At 52.4% G+C, this 14,393-nt stretch overlaps 1 protein-coding gene across 5 annotated transcripts in view; it reads left to right on the top strand.

The window, feature by feature from the left end:
* ADORA2A (adenosine A2a receptor) overlaps positions 1 to 14,393 on the top strand; it is a 71,025-nt gene that overhangs the window by 12,049 nt on the left and 44,583 nt on the right. For 3 of the 5 annotated variants that reach the window (XM_024239809.3, XM_024239810.3, XM_009234194.4), the window contains one exon: positions 4,896 to 6,673. In XM_024239809.3, the coding sequence (XP_024095577.2) occupies positions 4,896 to 5,802 (907 nt within the window). In that variant the 3' untranslated portion in view covers positions 5,803 to 6,673. Of the gene's footprint in view, positions 1 to 4,895; positions 6,674 to 8,268; positions 11,561 to 14,393 lie in introns of those variants that run through there. The other 2 variants (XR_010139435.1, XR_010139436.1) reach the window with 2 other exon arrangements.

Genomic DNA, 14,393 nt, shown 5'->3' with positions numbered 1-14,393 from the left:
AAAGGTCCAGTGAGTGGATGGGGTGACAGGGACCCTGAGGAGGGTTGGAGGCGTGGGGAGGGTGGGGATTCAGATCTTTGGGTTCAGAGCCATGGACCTGCCCCCTATCCTCTACCCATCTCATCCCAACTTTCTTGGAGCTGGACCTTAGTTCCACCCAGACCTTGAGCCATTTGACTCTGCTCCATGAGGCTCTGCAAGGCTTAGGCTGGTCTCTTCTGCAGGGGGCCCTGGAGAGGATGACGACGATGATGTTCATCCTCCCTTGAGGGCAGAGAGCTTTGCAGTTGCCAAAGGGTGTCAGCTCAGCATCTCCTGTCATCCTCTTGGCCTGCATTGTAGCCAGGCGGATGTTCTGACGCTCCTGTTACTCACAAACTCATGAGGAGGCCAGAGCAGGGAAGGATATAAGAGTGTCTCCTGATGTGGATGGACTCCAGGGCCCTTCAGGCTGTTCCTGGCCCGCAGGTCCCTTCGCTTTCCTGTTCCTCAAGGCCCCTGGGCCGCTGGGCATGTGGAGGTGTCCATGTGGGCTCCCGAGAGCAAGCGGGGTATGAAGGGAACTTGGAGACACTCCTGGCCGGCGCTGGAGTCGCAGCCTGCCTCAGGATCCTCCCTCCTCCTTTCTCAGCTGGGAATCCAGCCTCCTCTACATGCCGTTTCCTGCTCCACTCAGAAAGGTCCATTTGGCTAGCCCTGGGTCTAGCCTCAGGCCTGCCCCACTCTCCATTAACTTTTAAAAAAAAAAAAAAATTCAATTTTGGAAAAATCTGTTATTTTCCAAGTTCAGGGAACCTGTTGGGCTAGCACAGAGCCTAGGCGAGGAACTCTGTGAGAAAGACTGCAGGCCAGAGGCAGAGATGTCGCTCTCTGTGTCCCCAGAGGATAGGGAATTCAGGGCGAGAGACATGGGCTTCTTTTCCCAGTTCCCAGGGGATTTTTGCCTCACTGTCCCCTGGTTCTCACAGCAGCCCTTGGTGGATGTTCTTGCTGGTTTGAGGAACAGGCCAAGGTGCAGGTGGCAGCTGGTGGTGAGGCCCGAAGTCCTAACACTTCTAAGAGGGCAGGATTGGGAGAGAGGGCTCCCTGGAGGAGGTGTCACCCAGTGGGTCTTGCAGGACGGGCAGGCAGGGTCTCACTGGCATGAGTGTGGGGGCAGGTGTGTCAGGAGGGGGGCAAAGCCTGGGACAAGACCCTGAGGAAGGAATGAGCATGTGAGCACTGGGTAGGGAAGGGTGGCCTGGCTGCCAAGTGACAGAGAGAGATGAACACAGTGGGCAGGAAAGGTGGAGGCCAAGTCAGTCCTGTTTATACCAGGGGAAGAAATGGAGGTTTCCCCTGTGGGTCCATGGCTCTTCAGTTCTTGGATCAATGACTCCTTTGGACAACTTAGGAAGGCTCCACCTACTCCTCAGGTTGGGACATGTGCACATAAAGCCCCACCTGGAATCATGGGGCATATTCTTGGACCATAGGGTGAGTCCCCAATGTGGGTAATGGAGATCCCCAGAAAGGGGCAGCCTGCAAGCCGGGGGACACAGGGCTGCAGAAGGCACCTCCACAAAAGGTGGGCAGCAGCTCTGGGACCCACATTCTCTGACATCCCAGAGTGGCGGTGTGTCATGCTAGATAGCCTTGGCATCCCTTCCAGCTGGATGGTCAGTTTGGGGTCTAGGAGGGCAAGATGTGAGTGTGTTAGTCACAGATGCAGCCCAGTGTACGCTGCTGGGCCTGGCTGAGGCTCAGCTGTGATTCCATTTGGGCCCTGATGCTGTCCCCACCCCGTGGGCACCAGGGTCCAGGGCTCTCAGCCTATGGGGATTTCTTTTGAATAAACTTAGTCTATTTGTGGTTTGTTTTTTTTTTTAAATGAGTAATGTTTTGCCCACGCTAAAACATTAAAAAGGAACAAAAGAGTATAGTATAGTAGAAAGTTGTCCTCCATACCCCCTGTCCCCCACCCCCAGTTCCCTGCCTGCAAAGCCATGTTAAGAATCCTTCCAGAGATATTCTTTGCATATATAAGCAAGTGCTATTAATGTATGTTTTGTTTCTGTCCCCACACGGGGCTTTCTTTCCAGAGTGCAGTGGAAGACTCCGCTTGTGGGTTCCCTTTTCTGTACAAGTAAACAATTGGACAGACCAGGGATTTCCATACTGTGTTCCCAGAAGCCTTTGGGTTGGCTCTGGTGTCCCCACCAATTCACTGATTCAATAAACATTTAATAAGCCCCTTCCCTTCCCCAGCAGCTTCACCTCTGTGACTGCCTGGGAATGTGGGCGACAAGGTTTACTGCTGAGAACAGTTTGAAAACCAGCAAAGCAGGTGGCCCAGGGCCCAGGCAGCTCTGCAACACCCCTGTAGCTGCTTGGCTCTGCTCTGTTGCCTCAAATGACAGGAGACTCACTATTGCCTGAGGCAGCCCATCTCTCCTGTGAACAGCTCAGCTGAAAAACTCTTACCTACCCTGAGTTACAATCTGCCTCCCTATAATTTCCACCCACTGATTCTCCATTCTGCCCTTAGAGGGCAGAGTGCTGACAGGTCCACGACTTGGTCCCATTTTACAAATGAAGAAACTGAGGCTCAGAGAGACAAAGTTTTAAAACATTCCTGTTTACAGGGCCGGAACCCAGGAAGGGATATGCTTTTCTCAGGAATAATGTCAAAATTAATATAGCTTCCCAGTCAGTGAGGACTATATAAATTACTATTTGCAAAGCACTAAGAACAGTGTCTGGTACAGAGTCAGTGCTATGTAATGTAGACGTGAGAATGAGAGAGCGTGAGATTTTATGTTTGCAAGTCCCACAGGAGGCAGGGCAGTGCCAGCTCCCTGTTGCTTGGAAGCAATGGGCAAGTCTATGACCCTCCTGTTGAGGCCCTGTTACAGGTAACCAAGCCCCCACGGAATGGAGCTGAGGAGCTCCTGAGAATGGGCTTGTCCAGTTACTGTTTGGATTCAGAACTGACCTAAGAGATTCAGAACAGAGACTCACCTTGGCCTGAGTTGCCTCTGGGCTCTTGGAATGTCCACAGCAAGTCCATTCCTCTCCTCGGGCCTCAATTTACCCACCTGTAAAACAAGAGGATTGGACCACATAAGAGATCAGAAGCCACCAGGGTTTCTCTTTTTCTCTTTTATTTGAATTAGTTGACAAAATTTAAATCTTGGGAGATTTTACCCAGAAAATCATCTCCCCAGCCCCACCTGAGATCTGGTAACAGCAGGCGTGCGTTTTGCATGGCAGTGAAGACCAGGTAAACGCCCCACCAGCTGCCTCCTGTGTATGCTACCTGTAGGCGCCTGTTTGCTACCCGTGAATGAGATAGTTTCTGTGGATGTTCCCAGCCCAGCTCCGGAGTTAAGTAGAGCACATCTTTCCTTGCACCTTCTTTTTTTTTTTTTCTGGAGACTGAGTCTTGTTCTGTCTCCCAGGCTGGAGTGCAGTGGCGTGATCTCGGCTCACTGCAAGCTCTGCCTCCCAGGTTCATGCCATTCTCCTGCCTCAGCCTCCCAAGTAGCTGGGACTACAGGCCCCCGCCACCACGGCCGGCTAATTTTTTGTATTTTTAGTAGAGACAAGGTTTCTCGATCTTCTGACCTCGTGATCCGCCCGCCTCGGCCTCCCACAGTGCTGGGATTACAGGCGTGAGCCACCGCGCCCAGCCTCCTTGCGCCTTCTGAGTGTCCCTGTCTCGGAGCTGGCAATGCAGAGATGGATGTAGGAAAGCCCTGCCCCCGAGGGGCCCAGATGTGGTGGGGATCTGCTGCACTTCGGTAGGAAACTTCTCTGAGATCTCTATCCTGGACTTGAAGGATGGGTAGGGTTTCTGCCAGGTAGAGGGGAGTGTAGTCTGGTCTTGCCAGAATCAAAACTGTTAAACAGAAGTCATCCCTCAGTGATCATCAAGGTTGCCTTCCTAAATTAGGGAGACTATTTTTTTTTATTGTCCGTTCTTTCATGAAATCTAGGCCACCTTTCCTACAGGGCTGAGGTCTGCTTCCTGGCTGGCAGATCCAGCCATTTCTCGAGTATGAGACTGGGAATCGGTAGGCTTGGATTTCTGTCTGGCTCTCACTCAGGAAGACTGAGTGATTTCAGGCAGATTACTGTCCCCCTGGACCTCAGTATTTCCTTGCAAATGTTAAGATGGTCATGTAAATGTTAACACGTAATTCTCTCATTTCTCTCCAGAGGGCTGTGGGTGGGTTTGGAGGGGAGAAATGGCATCTCCTTTGGCCTGGGACCTCCTCCCCTCTTTTACCCCCCATGCTGCCTCTCCTCAAGGGCTTCTGGAGACCCCAAGTCAAATGGCAAATGGGGAAGAGAAGACAGGGTATGGAGTATAAGAGGCCTAGATCCCCTACAGGTCTGATCTGGCTGGTGCTGCCTCTAGCCAGTGAGGCCACCCTCCAGACCCATTCAAGCCTGTTGTAGCCTTAACCAAGATCAACCAACATGGAGGTGACTGATCTTGGTTAAGGCTGCGACCAACATGGAGGTAACTGATCTTGGTTAAGGCTACGACGCATTTCCCTTTAGAGAAAAATCATGTTTTCCCCCTCAAAAAATCGTGTGTGAATTCCCTCCAACCAAACTAAGTCCCAGGACTACTCCAAAAACTACTCAATGACCATCTGGGCATTTGTACATGGGTTTCCATTTCTTGGATGCCTGCTCTCCTGTTACCTCCCAGCAGCCTGTGAAAAAGGCAAGGCATATTACTTCCACTTAACGGAAGAGAATGCTGGGGCGAGGTGGTGGGAAATGACTGGTCCAAGACCTTACAGTCAGGAAATGGGGAAGAGGGTGCTGCTCTGGGGTTCTGAACTCTTGGCACTGCTTAACCCTGGTTTCTCAGATCTCTGATGCTGGTCTCTTCTCCCCAGGTACAATGGCTTGGTGACTGGCACGAGGGCTAAGGGCATCATTGCCATCTGCTGGGTGCTGTCGTTTGCCATCGGCCTGACTCCCATGCTGGGTTGGAACAACTGCGGTCAGCCAAAGGAGGGCAAGAACCACTCCCAGGGCTGCGGGGAGGGCCAGGTGGCCTGTCTCTTTGAGGATGTGGTCCCCATGAACTACATGGTGTACTTCAACTTCTTTGCCTGTGTGCTTGTGCCCCTGCTGCTCATGCTGGGTGTCTATTTGCGGATCTTCCTGGCGGCGCGACGACAGCTGAAGCAGATGGAGAGCCAGCCTCTGCCGGGGGAGCGGGCACGGTCCACACTGCAGAAGGAGGTCCATGCTGCCAAGTCACTGGCCATCATTGTGGGGCTCTTTGCCCTCTGCTGGCTGCCCCTACACATCATCAACTGCTTCACTTTCTTCTGCCCCGACTGCAACCACGCCCCTCTCTGGCTCATGTACCTGGCCATCATCCTCTCCCACACCAATTCGGTTGTGAATCCTTTCATCTACGCCTACCGTATCCGCGAGTTCCGCCAGACCTTCCGCAAGATCATTCGCAGCCACGTCCTGAGGCAGCAAGAACCTTTCAAGGCAGCTGGCACCAGTGCCCGGGTCTTGGCAGCTCATGGCAGTGACGGAGAGCAGGTCAGCCTCCGTCTCAACGGCCACCCGCCGGGAGTGTGGGCCAATGGCAGTGCTCCCCACCCTGAGCGGAGGCCCAATGGCTACGCCCTGGGGCTGGTGAGTGGAGGGAGTTCCCAAGAGTCCCAGGGGAACACAGGCCTCCCAGACATGGAGCTCCTTAGCCATGAGCTCAAGGGAGTGTGCCCAGAGCCCCCTGGCCTAGACGACCCCCTGGCCCAGGATGGAGCAGGAGTGTCCTGATGATCCATGGAGTTTGCCCCTTCCTAAGGGAAGGAAATCTTTATCTTTCTGGTTGGCTTGACCAGTCACATTGGGAGAAGAGAGAAAGTGCCAGGAGACCCTGAGGGCAGCCAGTTCCTACTTTGGACTGAGAGGAGGAAGCCCCAGGCTGGAGCAGCATGAGGCCCAGCAAGAAGGGCTTGGGTTCTGAGGAAGCAGACGTTTCATGCTGTGAGGCCTTGCACCAGGTGGGGGCCACAGCACCAGCAGCATCTTTGCTGGGCAGGGCCCAGCCCTCCACTGCAGAAGCATCTGGAAGCACCACCTTGTCTCCACAGAGCAGCTTGGGCACAGCAGACTGGCCTGGCCCTGAGACTGGGGAGTGGCTCCAACAGCCTCCTGCCACCCACACACCACTCTCCCTAGACTCTCCTAGGGTTCAGGAGCTGCTGGGCCCAGAGGTGACATTTGACTTTTTTCCAGGAAAAATGTAAGTGTGAGGAAACCCTTTTTATTTTATTACCTTTCACTCTCTGGCTGCTGGGTCTGCCGTCGGTCCTGCTGCTAACCTGGCACCAGAGCCTCTGCCCGGGGAGCCTCAGGCAGTCCTCTCCCGCTGTCACGGCTGCCATCCACTTCTCAGTCCCAGGGCCATCTCTTGGAGTGACAAAGCTGGGATCAAGGACAGGGAGTTGTAACAGAGCAGTGCCAGAGCATGGGCCCAGGTCCCAGGGGAGAGGTTGGGGCTGGCAGGCCACTGGCATGTGCTGAGTAGCGCAGAGCTACCCGGTGAGAGGCCTTGTCTAACTGCCTTTCCTTCTAAAGGGAATGTTTTTTTCTGAGATAAAATAAAAATGAGCCACATCGTGTTTTAAGCTTGTCCAAATGAGAATGGTGTCTGAGTTCGTTTCCTACTCCATAGCTAGGCCTGTGCACACATACAGGCATGTGTTGTGTATGAGAGAGTGTGTGCGTATGTGCAGACACCCTGCCTGCCCCGGGGACCCGCCCCGGGGACCCTCCCCAGGGTCCTGTCCTCGAAGGGACAGGCTGCCTGGCTGTACCACAATCCAACCTACATTTCTATGAGGGCCCACAGGGGCTGTGGGAGAAGGGGCTTTCCCCAGCTACTCCCCGCCTCCTTATCTTCCTACATCTTTAAGGGAAGATCTCTTTGTATGTTACCTTCTCAGAACTGTGACCCGCCACCCCTGCCCTGCTCCACCCTTCAGCAGAGGTCACAGAGGTATCTGCAAACAGATCTGGGCAGGGGCTACACTGCCTTCCCCTACAATCCCCCTCCTTGTGTTCTTAACAAAAGAAACCTAGAAGGAAGGGGTGTTTTTGCTCTGACCCCGGCCTTACGGGCCTCCTGCCTGAGGAGGTGGTGCCATCTTTCTGTGATGGCGAAGTTTGAGGCCTGGAAGACAGTTAGCAACCTGCCCCTGCCTGAGGTTGGCGGAGAGCTGTGATTGTCCCGGTTTGGTCTCACTCACTCTGGGACTCCCGGAAGGAGTGTAAGAATGTCAAGGGTAATCCTCACACAGCCCTGTGAGCCCTGTTTTACAGATGATTAACAAGCCCAGAGAGGTTACATGATTGCTCCAGGTCATACAGCTAGTAAGTGGCAGAAGTGAACTTAAAACTCAGGTCTGTCTGACTGTAAAATCCATGTTCCTTTTTTTCCATTAACTTATGAAGAACTATTTGAACGGAACCAAAAAGTATAAAACAACATCATGTCCTCAGCACTCTGCTTAAGAACTGAAACGTTACAATGTTGCATCTGACCCCTGCCCATCATTACCCTGCCTCCTAGGCCTGGAAACAACCACTTTCCTGAATTTCATTTCTTTCCATTGCACTTCTTCTTCTTTTTTTTCTTCTTTGAGACGGTTTTCTTTTCTCGCTCTATTGCCCAGGCTGGAGTGCAGTGCAGTGACACGATCTTGGCTCACTGCAAACTCCGCCTCCCAGGTTCAAGTGAATCTCCTGCCTCAGCCTCCCGAGTAGCTGGGACTACAGGCACATGCCACCATGCCTGGCTAATTTTTTGTGTGTTTTTAGTAGAGATGGGGTTCCATCATGTTAGCCAGGCTGGTCTCAAACTCCTGACTTCATGATCCGCCTGCCTCGGCCTCCCAAAGTGCTGGGATTACAGGCGTGAGCCACCGTGCCCGGCCCTTTCCATTGCACTTCTTTACACTTTTAGTATATGGATGCCTGCAAAACTATCCCAAAACCAACAAAGGATTGTTTTAGCTATCTCACCGTTATATCTTCAGAGGTCCTCTAGACTGGCTGCACAGCAGAAATACCTAGGAAGCTTCAATCAGCACCAAAGCCTCAGTCCCTTGCCCCAGAGACACTGGATTAATTGGCTAGGGTAGATCAAGTAATTCCCCAGGGGGTTCTTATGGACAGCCAGGACAACCTATAAGGAGCTACTGATACAAATGCACTGAGTCCACTCCCTGTCCACACCAGCTTCCTCCCTCCTAGGATCTGCACTGGCTGTGGGCTGAGGGTAGAACAGTGGCTGGGGTGTGCCTGAGAAGACCAAGAGCACAGAAGCTGCCAGTCCTCATGAGCAATTGGTGGGAAGAGGCCAGAAAGAGAACTACAAAGGTAGGGAAGAATGAAACCCCGTCTCTCCAGCCTTTTCTGAGACCTTGGGAACCAGGCTTTGAGTACTGAGCTAGATGGGTGTAGGCTTTGAGGCTGGGAGAACAGGGCCAGGGGCTCAGCAAAGACTTCTAGGTACAAATGGGCCCTAGTCCTCCCAGGGCCAGCTCCTGCCTAGTGGTAGAGCACAGGCCTCCTCATGTCGTCAGGAGCTTAGGGTCCCATGTCCACACCCACCCCATGTTGGTTCCCACCGTCAGCAGGCCTGAGTGTAAGCACATGGGCAGAGACCTGAACACATGCAGGCGTCATTCCTCTGACCATAAGAGAATACATGTGTGCACATATAAACATGCTGGTGGGCAGAGCCCACCTCAACAGGAATAAGTGCCCACAGCAGCAGCATGAGGGAGATGGGAAGACTGGTGAAGGGCATGAGCAACATCCCAGCGCCAGCGCCATGGGGTGCAGGCTATGCCCTGGTCTACACTGCCCTGGGCCAGGCTGCCAGGAGCTGTGGCCTGGGCTGCTCCAAGCCCTGCAGCTCTGTGGAAGGGCCCCTCTCCACCCTTTCCCTGCCCTTCCCAAAGGGCTAGGGGTGGATAACATGCTTCATTCAGGTCTGTCCCACGCATAAGGGTCCCATCACAGATCCATGTTCTCGATAGCCCCAGCCCCCCTCTACAGCAGGTGTTGCCAGGCCACAGGGAGGCCTGAGAGCAGGGGTCTGGCTCAGGCTCAGTCTTGGCTCATCACTGGCCCTCACAAGAGACAAGCCCTCCGGAGGGCTCCCTTTCACCCTCCTCCTCTAACCACCCCTCCTGAAACCCTACCTTAATCTGGTTGGATTAAGGCCCTATCCTCTGGGAGGCATCACCTGGGGGCTCAGGGAGCTGAGTAGGGCCACAGTTCAGTGCGCTGACCAGGGGACAGCAAACCACAGCAGGTCAGGAAGAGGGGCCACCTGGGTACTGTGAGGAAATGAGCTGCTGATGCCCCCTGCATCTTCTGGGACTTGGTATCCCAGAAATGGGAAACTGGTCTTTTCAACTGTGGTGAGGAAACAAGAACCCGGGGGAATCCAACTGCTCAGCATGTGGGAAGGGCTCTGCGCAGCCCGCCCCTGCTCCTGGGGCCGCAGGGAAAAGTGGGTGAGGCCAGCACTCTGTGCCTGGGATGCCGCTGCTGTCCTGCGATGTTGTGCTGCTCCCCCGCATGGCTGCTGCTACGGGCTCTTGCCACAGTTGGACACCCTCCCCTGAGCTCTGGTGCCGGACAACTGTTTTCTGAGCATGCTAAGCAATGACCCTCTGCTGATGGGAGAAGTTACTTTAGAGGGGACAGAACTTAGGAAGACCCAGGTGTGCTGTGAGGCAAGTGGCTCCCTCCCTGACCCTTACTGCTCAGTGTGCAAGGTTACCACCTTCTCCTCCTCCCCACACCCATCCCCCCTCTCTCCCAAGGTGCCCCTCATTGCTGCTGTCACTCATCATTAGCCGTCACTGTCATTGTTAGGACAGCCCCTGTCAGGCTGCACAGCCAAGGGAGGGGGCAGGAGAATGTCAGATGACTCACACAACCTCAGAAGCGGAGGATGGACACACAGAACACAGAACCTAGCTACGAGAAGCACCTTGTGAGACTGGTTCAACCCTTTCTTTTTCCAGAGGAGAAAGCGCAGCTTAGCAGAGCTTCCTGACAAGTCCCTCTGCCTCCCACTAGTCAGGCTTGGAGGGAGGTTGGCCTAGGAGAAAGGCCAGGCCAGGAAGTCAGCATGAGGTTGGGCAGGAGACAGGTGTAGCCAACCCAGGGTCCTCTGAGGGAGGTGGGGAAGGCTTTGCATGGACCCATCCACACTTCTTTGCCTTGTCCAAGGAGGTTTCTGTTTTGGAGAAGAGAGGAGTGACTGTCAAATCAGCCATCTGGACTGTCACCTAACGACCAGCTAGCCCTCGGATCGAGCCGGTTAGGACCTGAGCCCTATCTCCTGGCTCTCTGTCCCTCTCCCGACCACTTAATGAGCCGTTGCTGATGCACACTGATCCGGGGGCAGGATGCAGGGAGCCAACAACTGACTAAGGGGAATAAGCCCGACGGGGAGAATAAGCCCGACGGGGGAAATAAGCCTGTGAGGGACACACAGGCTCTCAGAGGAGATGAAAGCCACACGCCAGTGGGCAGTCAGGATGGGCTTCACAGAGCGGGCCACACCAAGCTGGCCTGTCAGAGGCCAGCGGTCAGCTCCAGGGCCCCATCTCTTCAATGTGTTGGTCAGGAAATAAGAACAAGGAGGGGCTGAGTAAATCTGCGCCTGATTTTCATCTGCCTACACTGAATTATGCCATCCATTTGGAGGCAATTTTCAAGTTAAAATGTTGTCAGAAGGCTGTCACAGTTTTGATCTTTCTTTTCTGTTCTTTCTCAACCCACCCACATTTTCTAGTTAGGTTGGAAAGGGGAGTGAGGGGGATAGAGCCTGGTTTATATTCAGAGATTTCTGGAATTGTTAAAGATAGATGAGACTTTTAGAAATTATCAAGTTTTCTCTTAGGAAAATTGAGTCCCAGTCCAATGTCACAATTAATTGTTCTTTCAGTTCCAGAGCTTTTAGGGGAACTGGAGGGACCTGGCCAGGCATCCTGCAGGCTATCTCTTGGGGTTTCAACTTCATTCTCTCTGCTGTCTGGTTCAGAGATGCCCAATAATCACACCACTTGCTCCTTCCAACCACCACCCTGTTCCACCGACTGCTGAATGGGGAGTCAAAGCACCAGTTTCAATCCCTGGCCTTGCCATTGACTTCTTTGACAGGACAAGTCACTGAGCTGCCACACCTACTTTTACATAAAATGAGTTAATAAACGTGGGCCGGGCACAGTGGCTCACACCTGTAATCCCAGCACTTTGGGAGGCCAAGGTGGGTGGATCACCCGAGGTCAGGAGTTCAAGACCAGCCTGGCCAACGTGGTGAAACCCTGTCTCTACTAAAAAAGACAAATAAAAATTAGCCGGGCATGGTGGCAAGTGCCTGTAATCCCAGCTACTTGGGAGGCTGAGGAAGGAGAATCTCTTGAGCCCGGGAGGCAGAGGTTGCAGTGAGCCGAGACTGCACCATTGCACTCCAGCCTGGGCAACAAGAGCAAAACTCTGTCTCAAAAAAATAAATAAATGTGGCAGTGCTTTGGAAGGTATATGTAACACAAATGCCTAGGATAATGATGATCATTATTATTGCAACAATAAATCCATTCTCAGCTCAGAAAAATAAGAGGGTAACCAATCAATAGCTCCAGTGTTCTTGGAATCAGAGAGTGGAAAGGAGGCTGGGAGGGAAGGAAGATGGGGTGGCAGGGAAGAGAGCTACTGACCACCTTCTATATTCTGCTCACTGACATTGCCCAGCCATTGCCAGAGGGAGAAATGTGGTGGGTATGAGTTCAAGCCAGGCACCTGGAAGTCCCTGATCTCCGGGTACCAGGAGGTGGGTGTGGAACTGGCAGACGACCTAGGCAAGGGTCACTGATTATGGATCATTTACTTTCTTCAACCGTATATTGTCCCATCTGTTTATGAAAGTCTAGACATTAGGGAAATTTAGGCTTATCTAAGAGGTTAATGGAGAAGGGATACAGTAAATGTATGGGCCAACAGAGTCAGGATTCAAAATGACCTCAAAGGGCTGGCCAGGTAAAACTGAGCAAGGACCAGTGTAAAGTCCTGCTCAGACCGGATGTGGTGGCTCACTCCTGTAATCCAAGCACTTTGGGAGGCCGAGGCAGGTGGATCACTTGCAGTCAGGAGTTTGAGACCAGCCTGGCTAATATGGTGAAACCCCGTCTCTACTAAAAATACAAAAACTAGCCAGGCATGGTGGCTCATGCCTGTAATCCCAGCACTTTTGGAAGGCCGAGGTGGGCAGATTGCCTGAGGTCAGGAGTTTGAAACCAGTCTGGCCAACATGGTGACACCCCATTTCTACTAAAAATACAACAAAATTAGCCAGGCGTGGTGACGGGTGCCTGTAATCCCAGCTACCTGGTAGGCTGAGGCAGGGGAATTGCTTGAACCAGGGAGGTGGAGGTTGCAGTGAGCCGAGATCATGCCACTACACTCCAGCCTGGGTGACAGAGCAAGACTCCGTCTCAAAAAAAAAAACAAAACTAGCCAGGTGTGGTGGTGCATGCCTGTAGTCCCAGCTACTCGGGAGGCTGGGGCAAGAGAATCACTTGAACCTGGGAGGCAGAGGTTGCAGTGAGCTGAGATCACGCCACTGCACTCCAGCCTGAGCAACAGCGAGACTCCATCTCAAACAAACAAACAAACAAACAAAAAGCCTGCTCAATTTCAAAAAAAGCCAATGTGCAGGGAGGAGTGGGGGGATAGAGAGACCCAGCCTACTATCAGTTCAGTTCAAAACAGCATGGACACTACAGTTACTCAGTTGAGCACTGGCAAACACTGTGGGACAGGCTGGGAAAGAAGCAACTGCAGCCTCAAGCTGCACTGACATCCTAGTTACTAGGAAGTGAGTCCCAGGCTGGAGGGACTCACCAGGTCCCCACTCAAGGCAGGAGACACGCTCATTTCTCAACACCACATCTGCTCATGAACAAACTGAAATGAGTTTGTCATTTTGTGCCTGCAAACAAGATGGTAACCTCCCAGTAACACTCAACGAATTAACAAGTGGCCAAAGGAAGGGGATCAAGACAGGGAGCATCTAGAAACTGAAAATGTCTGGAGGACATGAGATTGGAGAAGACTTAGGGAGAGCTATGGTGAACAGACCAGATGAGAGAAACAGCTTGCCATGTGCTATTTCAAAAGGCACAACTGGGCTCACAGAAGCTTCAGCAGAATAACTAGTTCACGTTAAAGGCCACCAAGATGCAACAATTTGAGACTCATTGCTGGGTCTTCAGTGATCCAAGGATAGTCATGTCAGGATATTCAGGTGCTTGCTGGCCTGGAAGAGGCCTGGACCCCCTTATGGGCCTTGAGGAGACTCCTCTGTACTTCGAGGGCACAAGGCTAGTGAAGATGGCTCATCTTTTGTGGCCAGAATTATCTTCAGTTCAGTTTTCAGTTCATGGAAGCCCAAAGAAGGTATGTGGGATAAGACAGAGGATTAGGAGGAGGGAATGACAACATATATATTAAAAAGTCACTACCTGAATCAAATATATGGGTATAGCTGGGAGATGACTACCTGGTATAGATTGAAAGGCATCAAAGAGGCCCAGAGTCCTGTATTAACAGAATACACCCCAAGGCCAAAAATTCCTCCTTAGATGACAGTGGTATTACCCCAAGTGAAGGACATTTGCTGTCTGGGGAGGGTATCATGATGATTTATTGGATCAACATGTGGACATCCAGCAGAGAAGCCTGGAGGGGCTGAGACATAGGGTAGAGAAGGCATCCTGCAGCCCAGGGTTAAGCAAACTCTGCCAACTTTACAAAATGCTCTCACCCAAGGAGTGCCAGAGGGTGAAGCAGGGGAGGGTCCTCATCTGCTTCCTCCATCCTATCCCATACTTCCTGTGGCCACTTACTTCCCTAATGCTATTAGTAGGAGCTCTTCTCCTTATCTTCCCAAATCCAATCTATTGCATTCTGTTAATTCTTTCTGAACATCTTTGGAATCTGTTCCATCCACTCTACCCCTCAGTAACCCCTCAAAGTCATGGTCTTGGTGGAGGCACTATCATCTCTACCAACCTGGATACACTTCAAACAGACCTCTTTGTTGATCTCTTTTACCGCAATCTATTCAGCCCAAGCAGTCAGATTAATATCTCCAAAGCACAGCATCAGCCATGTCCCTCCCTTGCTCCAAAACATTTAGTGGACCCTAAGTATGCAGCAGATCAAGTCCACCTTCTTTCTGTGGCCATTCAAGGACACAGCTTTGCTCTCCAGCCTGTCTCTGACCACCCACTTTCCTATCCACTACGCTGCCCCTCACTGTGCCAAACTGAACTGTC

The sequence above is a fragment of the Pongo abelii genome, chromosome 23 (genome assembly GCF_028885655.2).
Source record: "Pongo abelii isolate AG06213 chromosome 23, NHGRI_mPonAbe1-v2.0_pri, whole genome shotgun sequence".
Classification (NCBI taxonomy): Eukaryota; Metazoa; Chordata; class Mammalia; order Primates; family Hominidae; genus Pongo; species Pongo abelii.
The sequence above is the reverse complement of the archived record's forward strand: the minus strand, read 5'-3'. Positions and strand labels throughout refer to the sequence as shown.